Below are 12004 nucleotides of genomic sequence, written 5' to 3'. Positions count from 1 at the left end.
GGAGGAGGAGGAGGAGGAGAAGGAGGAAGAAGAAGAAGAAGAAGAAGAAGAAGAAGAAGAAGAAGAAGAAGAAGAAGAAGAAGGCCAGCCTGAATTGAGCAGGGGAGACCGTGTTCCCCCTCCCAAAAAAGTCTGTTGAGAGGTTTTCATCTCTCCAAAGAGTTCCTTCCACCTTTTCATTTTACAGAGGAGATCCAGCAACATTAGCTAACTGCCCTAAATCGATACTGTATTTATCTCTGATGAGCCCACTATTAATAAATGATGCTTATCATATAAACTAAGGCTGCCGATTCACAATAAACATTAAACTTTTTTCTTCTCAGATATTTAAGACCTACTTCAGATTAGTGTATCACAGTAAATGCTTATACAGTTTAGGATTGGTAAAATAAAATCATGAACTTTGGGCACATCGCCTTCATTTTTTCGAAGACCAGAATTTTAAAATTTTCATGGAAATGACAACACATTTATTCCAGGCAGTAAGTTTTCAGAGAATGATATTTAACTACATGCTTAGTAACACAGAAGCCTGACAACAGAGAAGCTATCCTGACACTTAGTAAACAGCCATTTCCAACTGTAGAACACTCAACAGAACAAATGCTATCCACTAAAACTCCAACATAAACGCAATTATGTACCGTAAACACTTACTGATAAGAAACTAAACCAAACTAATCCCTCCCCAATACACTCACAAAAAGATGTAGGTGGTGTAGTCTATGCAAACCTTATTTCCCTTTACATCAGCAAAATGGATGAAGAAAAAAATTCCGTTGAATATTAAAATTTGAAAAATTTTAAGCGTGGCAGGGAGATAGTTCAGCAGAATAAGTACCTGCCTGGCAAGTGCAAGATTCAGAGTTCAACCCCCAGTACCCCAAAAACAAAACGAAAGTTTCTAAGCTTTATTTCACCTTTGTAGAAATGCCGCAGTTGCTTGATACAAATTTCAGCTACAAAATCCTAGTAACACTCGCAATATAGTATACAAATGTTTCCAGATCAAAGGTTAAGCACGAAATGTAACACCAGGCCACTTCTCCAAAGTATCATTGAAGAAAGCAGTACAGAAACAAATGTTTAGTAGATGTCATTTTTAAAAATATTGGACACCAAGAAAATCAATGCTATTCTTTAATACTCAAAGTATAATAATCAAAGGACCAAAACACTAAGCAATTTTGTTTCACATATGCCAAACAATTTACCAACATTTTGAAATCATATCAAAAATATTCAAAATTCAAATCCTAGACCGGGGATATAGCTCCGAGGCACGGAGCCTGCCCGGCAAGCGTGACGGGAGTTCGATTCCCGGTACCAAAAAGTAACACGTAAAATCAAAATAAAATCAAAATCCAATTAAGATACGCGGTAGGGAAGCGGGGGCGAGAAACAGAAAAATTACCAACCCTAACTCCAGATATCCCAATTACTAGGAACAATAATACACTTAACGTTTTAATAGTTTCACTTATTTTCAGAAACAGATACAAGTTTCCAGCCATTAAAAATGAATATTAAAATCAGTATTTTTCTCTTTAACAAGACTACTAAAACCGAGGCAACCACATCCTATGCCCATGGTTACTGTTCAGAAAGGCAATCTACAGGGCTCTAGCCCAGAAGAGGTAATTTAAGAACTATTGTTATTTGAATTAACAAAGGGGGCCTTAAATTTTAAAAACTTAATTGTTTTCCAAGAACTTCAAATTGATTATAACACGGGTTACTTAGTAAACTGCCTAGGGGCAGATCATCGCAGCTCCTTCCCGAAGAATACATTCAGGTTTACACGAACACAACCCAAATTATTTAAGTACTCCATCTCTGAAGGAAGGCATTTAAAAAAGCTGCACAACTGCGGCTCTCTTCACACACTATCATTCGCAGACATCACCTTTTATGACTAAATATTTTCCGAGAAAACTCCTGATCCTTTTTCTGTCTTCTCTAAAGCAAATAATTTCTCAAACCCTAGAAAAACTGACCAAGGCAGGCTAAGAGACACAGCTGCAGAGCCGAAAGAAATATGGGGTTGGAGAAGAAATGAGGAAAGTTCTGGAAAAATTTGCACTCCCTGCGGTGCCCCCACCCCCCACGACACCGCCTTACTTCCCCCTCCCTAAGCGTTCAGCCATGATGGCGGGCGCAGAAAAAGGCCGCGGCGCCATTTTGTCTACACAGAGAGGCGGAGAACAGCTCTAGAAACCCTTCACCCACTCTCTCAAACCATCAGGAGAATACTCCCGGCTTTAAACTCCACATACACCACCTACCGCCATATTCCAGAGTACTGGCCGCTAAAGCGGCGCCTCCACTCAACGCTTTCAACCGTACCAGCGGCCCGAACCTTCGTTCCAGACCAAATCGCTCGTGCGAGAGACCCGGATGGCACAAAGGGGATAAGGCCCGGCGAGTCGCGCAGCTTGCTGGGAAAAAAGAGGGTGGTAACGAGTCTTTATAGCGATGTAGTTCGAGGCAGTGATTGGTTAATCTTTCAAAGGCGGTAGGTAGGGCCAGCAAAGTGGGCAGGGCTTAGAATACAGCCTAGAGTGCCGTTGCTAGATAGGAAGGAAAATACTTTAAGGTGGGGCAACTTCCTATTTCGATTTTAAGGCAATCTTGGCCACCTCCGGCTGCCGTAGAAAGTGCTGAGCGTGATATTTTCCCGCCAATTCAAACTCCTGGAAAGACTCATCCTAAAGAGATTGCGGGCGGATGTGAGTCCGGAAGAGGAACGAAACAATTGTGTGTTCCCTTTTAGTTTTTGCACTTGCAGGTGAGGAGGGACAGTTGCGCTGCTTTAGGGAGCTGGGAGTGAGGTAATAACGACTTCAGCTTATTTGGGGGAGTTTTCCCGTGTAGACGTTGGCGGGAGAGTGGTCGGAGTTGGTCCTTGCTGGCAGCGGGCTCCGTGTCAGAGCGTTTATGTGGAAGCCAGACAGTCTTTGCTCTCGCTTGTTCTGTGTGGTATTCACTAATCTAGTCACTGTCCATGAAACGTCTGTGAAGCTCATTCGTCTGCTTAAGTAAACCGCCCACCCCCCAACGCTAAGGACAATTTTTTTTTTTTCTCTCCTGCTACTAGTGATTAACCCAGGGCCTCGAGCATGCCTAGTAAGTGCCTTTTATTTTTGACATGGATTTGTGGAGACACAGGGTATCTGTAATCCCAGCACTCAAAAACATTTTTTTGAGACTGGGCGTGGTGGCGCGCGCCTGTAATCCCAGCTCTTGGGAGGCTGTAAACAGGTGGATCGCTGAGTCCGATCTAGTAGTGAGACCCTGTTGACCCTTCCCTAAAATACAAAAAAAAAAATTAAAAAAAAAATTGACCATCTTGACCTCTAACTTTCTATTCTTCGCCTGTCTTTGTTTCCCTTCTTGTTTCTCTTTTCCCCCTTTTCTTGTTGGGGGGCAGGGACTCGTTCTGTAGCCCAGGCTTGTTTCAGACTCAGTATGATCCTCTTGCCTCAGCCTCAGGAGTGCTGGGATTAGAGGTGTGTTCAGCCCTGGCTTGTCCTCAGCTGTTCCATTCTCTTTCCTCAGCCCCATGAATGTGGCGTTACAGCCATTAGGCGCTGCACCTGGAAAAATTTTGTAGTCTAGGATTCATTCTGCTCCTGCTTTTCTTGTACTCTGTTGCTCTCTGGCTGTCTGCGCCTCTCAGCCTTTTTACTGTTACCTTTGCCTGCTTCGCAGACACCTCTTACCCTTGCCAAACTGGTCTTGAAGTCACCCTTCTACCATTTACCGAAACTTTTTTTTTTTTCCAGAACTTTTTTTTCCTGCTTGTAATAATTTGTGAGCCGGGCATGGTGGTGCATGCCTGTAATCCCAGGACTGGGGAGGCTGAGGCAGAAGATTACTGTGAGTTTAGGCTAACCTGAGCTGCTTAGTGAGACACTGCTTAAAAAAGAATAATTATTATTTGTGCATTTGCTTTTTTGTTGAGGTAGTTTAATGAGTTTGGAGTCAATGCTTTTTAAAAAAATGAAGTAGTTAACATTGAATGAATAAAATGTATAGAATTGCTGGGCACACAAGAACTGTCAACACATGTTAACTATTTTTGTTGCTCTTCTCACAGGACTATAAACTTTTTTTTTTTTTTGAGGAACTGGGGATTGAACTCAGGCTCTTGCGCTTGCCAGGGAAGCGTTTATACCACGGAGCCATCTCTCTGGCCCCCTACAGGACTATATAAGCTTAATGGCAAAGACATTATGTCATTTACAACTGTATTCACTGCTCCTAGAACAGTGCCTGGCATGTAACAGACACTAAATAACGTAAAAGAGACTGAGACTGAAATCTGGGTTCAATTCCTAGTACAGAAACAAAACAACCAGAAAAACACCAAAAACATTGACTCCCATCCCCAACCTATTCTTCCTGTCCTAATCTTGCCCCAATTTCTGCCCAAGTATCAGCTACGATGATTCTTGTTTTCTAACTTTCTTATATTCTTATGTTTTGGGTTTTTTCTTTTTTTGAAGCAGGGTCTTTCCCTGTAGCCCAAGCTGGCCATGAACTTTGGGCAATCCTGCCTCAACCTCCTGAATGCTGGGATTATAGGTGTGTACCGTCATGCTGGCTTTTTTTTTTTTCTCCTTACACTCTTTTTTTTTTTTTTTTTTTTTTTTTGTATTTAGGACAGGCTGTACAGGGTCTCAATGTGTAGATCAGACTTGTAGTGATCCTCCTGTTTACAGCCTCCCAAGTGCTGGGATTACAGGTGTGTACCACCATACCCCAGTCTCAGCCCGCCCCAGGGATTGAACTCCCAGCCCCTGCTGTTCTGCCTAAACAGGCACTTTAATCCACTGGTTGGCCTCTCCTTACATGCTTAACTTTCTACATTTAAAAAAACTTAAAAAAAAAAAAATTTAAACTCTAGTGACCTTAAACTCCCAGCTTGAACATTACCTCTTTCCACAAATACATGCAATTGTTTCTCATAAATCAAGCATTGTTCTCTGAATATTTAAAACTGAAATCTTCCAAGCCAGTCCAGTTATATTTCTATTTTATACATCAGATAATTAAGGAAAACAAAGATATGTTGGATGACAGCTCACTAGTTATTGTGGAAGTATGGAGTCAAAAATTATTCCTCGGGCTGGTGAGATGGCTCAGTGGTCTAAAGCACCTACTTAGAACAAGTTTAGCAAAGCACAGGGACCGCGGTTCAATCCCCCAGCACCACATGCCATGGCCACACACACACACACACACACACTCTCTAAATAAATAAATAAACTTTAAAAAAAATTATTCCTCATAATAGTAAATTAAAAACAAAATGTTAAAAAAAACCCTTTAGGTGGGGCCGAGGATGTCTGGGGCCAAGGAGATGTCTCCGTGGAATAAGTGCTTCCTTGGCAAGTGCAAGGGCCTGAGTTCAATCCCTGGTTCTACACAAAACTTTAGGAAGACCAGCGGCCTGGGATATACCTCAATGGCCCTGTACCTGCTTGGCAATCCTGAGGTTTTTTTTTTTTTTTTTTTTTTTTTTTTTTTGGTGGAACCGGGGATTGAACTCAGGCCCTTGCGCTTGCCAGGAAAGCATTTATTCCACTGAGCCATCTCCCTGGCCCCGATCCTGAGGTTTTAAGTTCAATTCCAGGTACAAAACGAAACAAGAAAAACTGCCTTTAGAAAAATAGTTTTTCCCTGTGCTGTATGTCCTATAGATTTTATTCACCTCCTATCATGAAGTTATATCCCCTGCCCCTCCCAGAAGATTTTTAAATATGCTTTGATAGCACTTACTAAATTTTTTTTAATTATTTGGATATCTTTCCCCACCAGTCTCTTATTTAAGGATAGATTTTTACTTTAGTATTGTTATTTAGATCCCAGATAATATGAATTACAAAAATCTTTGCTAATGAGATGGTTGCATGACTCCCCGCAGGCTTTTTTATTTTTTTGGCAAGATGTTGCTGTGCAGTTCAGGTTGACCTTGAGCTCACTTTACAGCCCAGGCTGGTCTCAACTTGAAACGATCCTCCTGCCTCAGCCTCCCTATGCTGGGATGGCAGGCATGCGCCACCACACCTGGTTACCCCCTCAGGTTTTAAATGTACTCTTCAGTCCAGTTAAAAAGCTAATGGAGTTATTTTTTCCCCCTTACTTTTACTTTTAAAATTTCAGTTGTGTAGCAATACTGTGAAGCTGGCCGTGATGGCACGTGCCTGTAATCCCAGCACTGGGAAGGCTGAGGCAGGAGGACTGCCATGAGGCCAGACAGGGCTTCATAGTTAGTTCAAAGCCAGCCTGAGCTACATAGTGAAATCCTGCCTAAAATAAAAACCCTGAAAGCATGAATGGGCTTTTAATATTTTTTTCATCTGTGTATTTGGTGCGGGGTCTCGCAGTGCAGCGCAGTCTTGGTCTCTGGAGCAGCATGCGGGACCGGGGATTGAACCCTGCTCGCTGCGCTTGCCGAAGCAGCCGCTTAGTCTGCTGAGCTAATGGCCCACATTAAGGGCTTTTTAAAAAAAGTTTATCTGGAATTTTTCTGAGACAGCGTAGACATTGTCCCCTCACAGCCTGTGCTCTTTCCTGCTATCCTGATTAAAAGTTTGTTTTAGGTGAAAACTGAGTCATTTCAAGCTGTTGAGCACACAAACGACTAGAAGCTCTAGGACATATTGGTGATAATGGAATTGTTGGTTTGTGTGTGTATAAACCAGTGATATTCTCTGATAATCATAATGTATTTCCATTTTTTTAATCCAGAATATCTGGTGACCATGGAAATAACATGAATTCAGGAAAAGTTTTTATGTGTTATTAGTTTTTTTGACCTTTTTTTAAAAGTAACTTTTTTAATTTTAATTTTATTTATTTATGTGTGTGTGTGTGTGTGTGTGTCCAGCTCAGCCCACCAGGGGGCGGGGCTGGCTGACATGTGGTGCTGGGGGATTGAACTGTGGCCCCTGTGCTTTACTAAGCTTGTTCTAAGTAGGTGCTTTAGACCACTGAGCCATCTCTCCAGCCCCTAAAAGTAACTTTTCATTTATTGAAGAACTGATTTTAGCTGGGCATGGTGGTGCATGCCCGTAATCCCACCATTCAGAAGGCTGAGGCAGGAGGATCACTGAGTTTGATGCCAACCTTGGCTACAAAGTGAGTTCAAGGTAGACCTTTTTTGATAGAAAGCATCTTTAATACTCTATTTTTAAAGTTCATATTTTTTGGGCCGGGGAGATGGCTCAGTAGAATAAGTGCTTTCCTGGCAAGCGCAAGGGCCTGAGTTCAATCCCTGGTTCTGCAAAAAAAAAAAAAAATCATACTTTCCTCAAATTATTTTAGCTCATAAAATAAAATGTTGGTGACTAAGATTTGGTGTAGAGAAAATACAGCTGATCATTTATCACAGTTTTATAGTCTACTCTGGTGCTTTCCATAGTATGTCTAAAAGGCCAAAAGAAACTGATTTCAAGGCAGCAAGACAATTTGGTCTGTAATTTTTCGCTTTATCCCAGGAAAGACAGTGCCTCTGACTGAGGAAGACAGTTACCTGAGACATGTGGAGTGATATTGAGCTGCTAACAAGTGATGATACAGGAAGTGGGTACCTAAGTATTGATCCAAGGAAAGAAAATGGAGCCGCTTTGTATCAAGTAGATTTGCTTTTGAAGATCTCTTCTGAAAAGGTAATTATTTTGGTGCCCGGGATGTAGCTCAGTGGTAGAGGGCTTGCCTAGCATGTATCAGGAATGTGGGTTCAGTTCTCCTTCCCTCAAAAAAATAGGTGAGGCCCAAAGTATAGCTTAGTGGCCCAGGCCCTGTGTGGCATGCGCAAAGTCCTAAGTTTGATTGCTGTGACCCCCTTCTCTGAGGGCCTAAGGCAGGAAGATCACAAGTCTGAGGATGGCCCTGGCAGCTTGCAGTACTCTGTATTGCAGGGTTTTTTTGTTTTGTTTTTTTTTTTTGTGGAACTGGGGATTGAACTCAGGCCTTTACACTTGCCGGGCAGTTTTTAAAAAATGAAAAATGATTGGGGTTGTAGCTTAGTGGTGGAGGAGTGCCTCTGGGTTTGACCCAAGGAATGCAAAAAAGAAAAAAAAAAAAGAAAAAGTAATGACTTTGACAACTGATCTTTACTTTATGCTTAGTAGGCCTAGTAATCTGGCAGGAAATCTTATTAATGAGTTTAGCTCTTTAAGGGACTCAAGGCTGCTGAAAATCTGCATCTGATTTCTTCCTGAATCATCTTACAACATTGTTTCTGTTATTTAATACATACAGAGTGTCTAAAGCCGCTACAAAGAATATTTTTGGCTGCTTAGGAAATGCAACATTACCAGTGGAGTTGAAAGCTGAGTCCCTGAGCCTTTCTACCTCACAGTTAGCTGAGGTTTACACTTTCTGTGCATTTCTCTTATGTTTAAACTTTTTCCTTTTTCTTTTTTTGTACTGAGAATGGAACTCAGGACCTTGTGCTTGCCAGGCAGGCACTTGTGCCACTGAGTTATTTCCCCAGCCCTAAACTTCTTTTAATAATTGCATTATTCTCACCTCAGGCCTAAAAGCTTACCCTTTGCTTTTTTTTTTTTTTTTATAAATTTTATTTGTGTGTGTGTGTGTGTGTGTGTGTGGCCAGCTCAGCCCACCAGGGGGCGGGGCTGGCTGGCATGTGGTGCTGGGGGATTGAACCACGGTCCCTGTGATTTGCTAAGCTTGTTCTAAGTAGGTGCCTTAGACCACTGAGCCATCTCACCAGCCCCTACCCTTTGCTTTTGATAGAAAGTATCACTGCTACTTTTTTTGTCTGTTTTTTAAATGTGTCTGGTACAGGGTGTCACTATGTAGTTCATGCTCCTGGTGATCCTCCTGTTTTTAGCCTCCCCAGCATTAGGATTACAGATATGTCCCACCATCTGGTCTTGGTGGCCAGCTCAGCACGCTCCCGGGCATGCCATGTGGTGCTGGGGATCAAGCCCTGGTCCCTATTGCTGCTACATTTTAAAATGTTACTTCCCTGCAAGTACTTTGTCTCATAGAATATAATGTTGGTGACTAAGGTTTGGTGTAGAGAAAATACAAATGATCATTTGTCACAGTATTATAGTCTAGTATTATACTTTTCTTAGTATGTCATTTATTTAATTCTCAATATGCTTTTTTTTTTTTTTTTTTTTTGGTGGAACCGGGAATAGAACTTGGGTCCCTAGGCAAGTGCTTATTCCACTGAGCCATCTCCCCAGCTATTTAATTCTCTAAATGAAAGAAAAAAGGAGCTTGGTATAGTGGCTTATAGCTAGACCTTTTTTGGAAGAAGTCTGTATTACTTGGGAGCAGGAGGATTGTGACTTTGAGGCCAACCTGGGCTACACAGCAAAGCTCTGTATTAATAATCAAACAAAACTTAAAAGGGCATGAAGAAACTGGGCATGGTCTAATCCCAGCACTTGGGAGGCAGGGGCAGTACAGCTGTGAGTTCAAGGGCAGCCTAGGCAATCTAGTGAGTTTAAGGCAAGCCTGAACCACACACATAATGAAACTCTGTCTCAAAAAACTAAAAAACAATAAGAAAAAAGGGGAGGAGGGTGGGAGGGAAGAAAGCAACTATTAGAAGTAAGATTTTTTTATCTTCGGGAGTTTAAAATACAGTGTATTCTCTGCAGAACTAATTAATAAATTTCAAATTTATGCTTTTGACTCTTTTTTGCTTGTTTGTTTGTTTTTTTCCGGAACTGGGGATTGAACTCAGGCCCTTGCACTTGCCAGGGAAGCGCTTATTCTATTGAGCCATCTCCCTGGCCCTGACATTTTTTTTTTGAGGCAAGATCTCACTATGCATTCAAGGTGGCTTTGAACTCGCAGCAGTCCCCCAGCCTCAGCCTCCTTACGCTGGGATTATAGGTGTGCACCACCATGCCCAGTTCGGCTTTTCATACCCCAAGCAAAAAGAAATCATAGCCTGCTTACAGTGTAAGGGAGGAAAGAAGGCTTGCTCTTGTGGCTTTTGCTGTCTTCCACTTTGAAGTCTTGCCTGGGAGCCAGCTGATTATGGACTGAAACCTGTATAAACTGTGAGCTAAGTAAACATTCCCCTTCCTTAAATAAAAAAAAGAGAGAGAGAGAAATCATGCCCTTTTGGAATTTTTGTCTTTGTTGTTTTGGGGATCAAATTGTGGCCTACACCTTTGATTTATAGGCTATCCACTGAGCTGTACCTCCAAATCATGTTTTTTCCTCAGAAACTACAAAGTGCTAATCTCTATCCTCAACTCTATTTATTTATTTATTTATTTATTTTTTGTGGTACTGGGGATTGAACTCAGGACCCTGTGCTCCAGGCAAGAGCTTATTCTTTTGAGCTATCTGCCTGGCCCCAACCCTTTTTATTTTTATTTTGATATGCATTTTCACTGAATTACCCAGGCTGGTTTTGAACTTGTGATCCTACTGACTTAGCCTCCCAAAGCACTGGGCTTAGGAGTGGGGACTACCATGCCTGGTTAAAAAAATCATTTTTTTTTTCTTTTTTTTTTTTTTAATGTATTTGGTACAAAGTCTCACAGTGTATCTCAGACCTGTACTGTTCCTCCTGTTTTCAGCCTCCCCAGTGCTGGGATTACCGCCATGTGCCACCACACCAGGCCTTGGTGGCCTGCTCAGTGTGCCCGGGGGTGGGCATATGGGACATGTGGTCCTTGGTTCCTGTGCTTGCCTATGCAGGCGCTTAGTCTGCTGAGCTATCTCACCTGCCCTAGAAAATATTTTTTTTTTAATTTTGTGTACTTAGCACAGGGTCTATAGGGTCTCACTGCATAGATAGGACTCATAATGATTCTCCTGTTTTCAGCCTCCCAAGTGCTGGGATTACAGGCATGTGCCACCACACCCAGTCCCAATTGCTGTCTCAGGGTGCCTGGGTGGTCCGGCTAGCATGGCAGGCCAGGGATCAAACCCCAGCCACTGCGCTCTGCCTAAGTAGGCACGTTAGTCTGCTCAGCTATCTGGCCAGCCCTAGAAAATCATTCTTTATGTAGGTTTAAATTTACGTTCTTACCAGGTATAGTGGCACATGCAGGCAGGTCATTGTGAGCTTGAGGCTGGCTTCAACTACATAGTAGTACTGCTCAAAAACAAGAAAGGGATTGGGAGATAGCCCCTGGGGTGGGGCCAGAATGGCACACCAGGGATGGACTCTGGCCCCTTTGCTGTATTTATTTTTATTTTTTATTTTTTGCTTTTGATGCCAAGGCCCGAATCCAGGGCTTCTAACTTTCTAGGCAAGCATTCTACTTAGCTGAGCCAAATCCCCAGTCCCTTTAATAATTTTTAATTTGAGAGAGGGTCTTACTAAGTCACTACGTGGCCCAAGCTGCCTTGGAACTTGTTGTCCTCCTGCCTCAGCCTCTCAGGGTGCTGGGATCTCAGGTATGAGCCCCCACACCTGGTTTGCTCATCATGATTTGAACATCAGTTGTGTTCCGATCCCTGTGCTAGGCACTTGGACATAAGATGGCGGATTATCGCTTCCTGAATGTTAGAATATAAACAAGAGGTATTTAGCTGTGTGAGTCAGCATACAGCGGAAGTCCCCTGATGGGTGCAGACAGTAAACGTGGGAGCTCACGGGATGGAGAGCTCTCGTGGCTCTGGCAGTAAGGAGCTCTTTCTACTACAGCTGTACTAGGCGTGGGCCTCGAGAAGAAGGGCAAGAGCGGGATGTGGTTGTACACACCTGCCATTGCAGCTACTATGCGGGAGGCGAGGCAAGGTAATCGGAAGTTTGGTCTTGGGCCAGCCAAATATCTCAGATTAAAGCACCCGCAAGCAGGCGCAGGGGCCGGGGGTTCAGTGCCTGGGCCAGCCGTGCTGGGCCTGCCCCTGGGGCGCACTGAGACAGCAGTTGAGTCTGGGCGTAGTGGCGCGCCTGTAATCCCAGCTCTTGGGAGGCTGTGAACAAGCGAATCACTGAGAGTCTGACCTAAACCCTGAACACCCTTTAAACCTTTCCCTAAAA

General features: G+C 42.9%; 2 protein-coding genes across 2 annotated transcripts in view; one reads left to right on the top strand and one right to left on the bottom strand.

Annotated features, from left to right (window-relative positions):
- Window positions 1-2428, bottom strand: part of Rsrc2 (arginine and serine rich coiled-coil 2) — a 22253-nt gene extending 19825 nt beyond the window's left edge. The window contains exon 1 of the mRNA XM_004635885.2: window positions 2289-2428. Within this exon, the coding sequence (XP_004635942.1) occupies window positions 2289-2294 (6 nt within the window). The 5' untranslated portion in view covers window positions 2295-2428. The remainder of the gene's footprint in view (window positions 1-2288) is intronic.
- A 281-nt stretch (window positions 2429-2709) lies between these two features.
- Kntc1 (kinetochore associated 1) overlaps window positions 2710-12004 on the top strand; it is a 96168-nt gene continuing 86873 nt past the window's right edge. The window contains exons 1-2 of the mRNA XM_023720670.1: window positions 2710-2791; window positions 7509-7679. Coding sequence (XP_023576438.1) covers window positions 7551-7679 — 129 coding nt within the window. The 5' untranslated portion in view covers window positions 2710-2791; window positions 7509-7550. The remainder of the gene's footprint in view (window positions 2792-7508; window positions 7680-12004) is intronic.

Source organism: Octodon degus, unplaced genomic scaffold (assembly GCF_000260255.1).
Source record: "Octodon degus isolate 3935 unplaced genomic scaffold, OctDeg1.0 scaffold00076, whole genome shotgun sequence".
Taxonomy (NCBI): Eukaryota; Metazoa; Chordata; class Mammalia; order Rodentia; family Octodontidae; genus Octodon; species Octodon degus.
The sequence above is the reverse complement of the archived record's forward strand: the minus strand, read 5'-3'. Positions and strand labels throughout refer to the sequence as shown.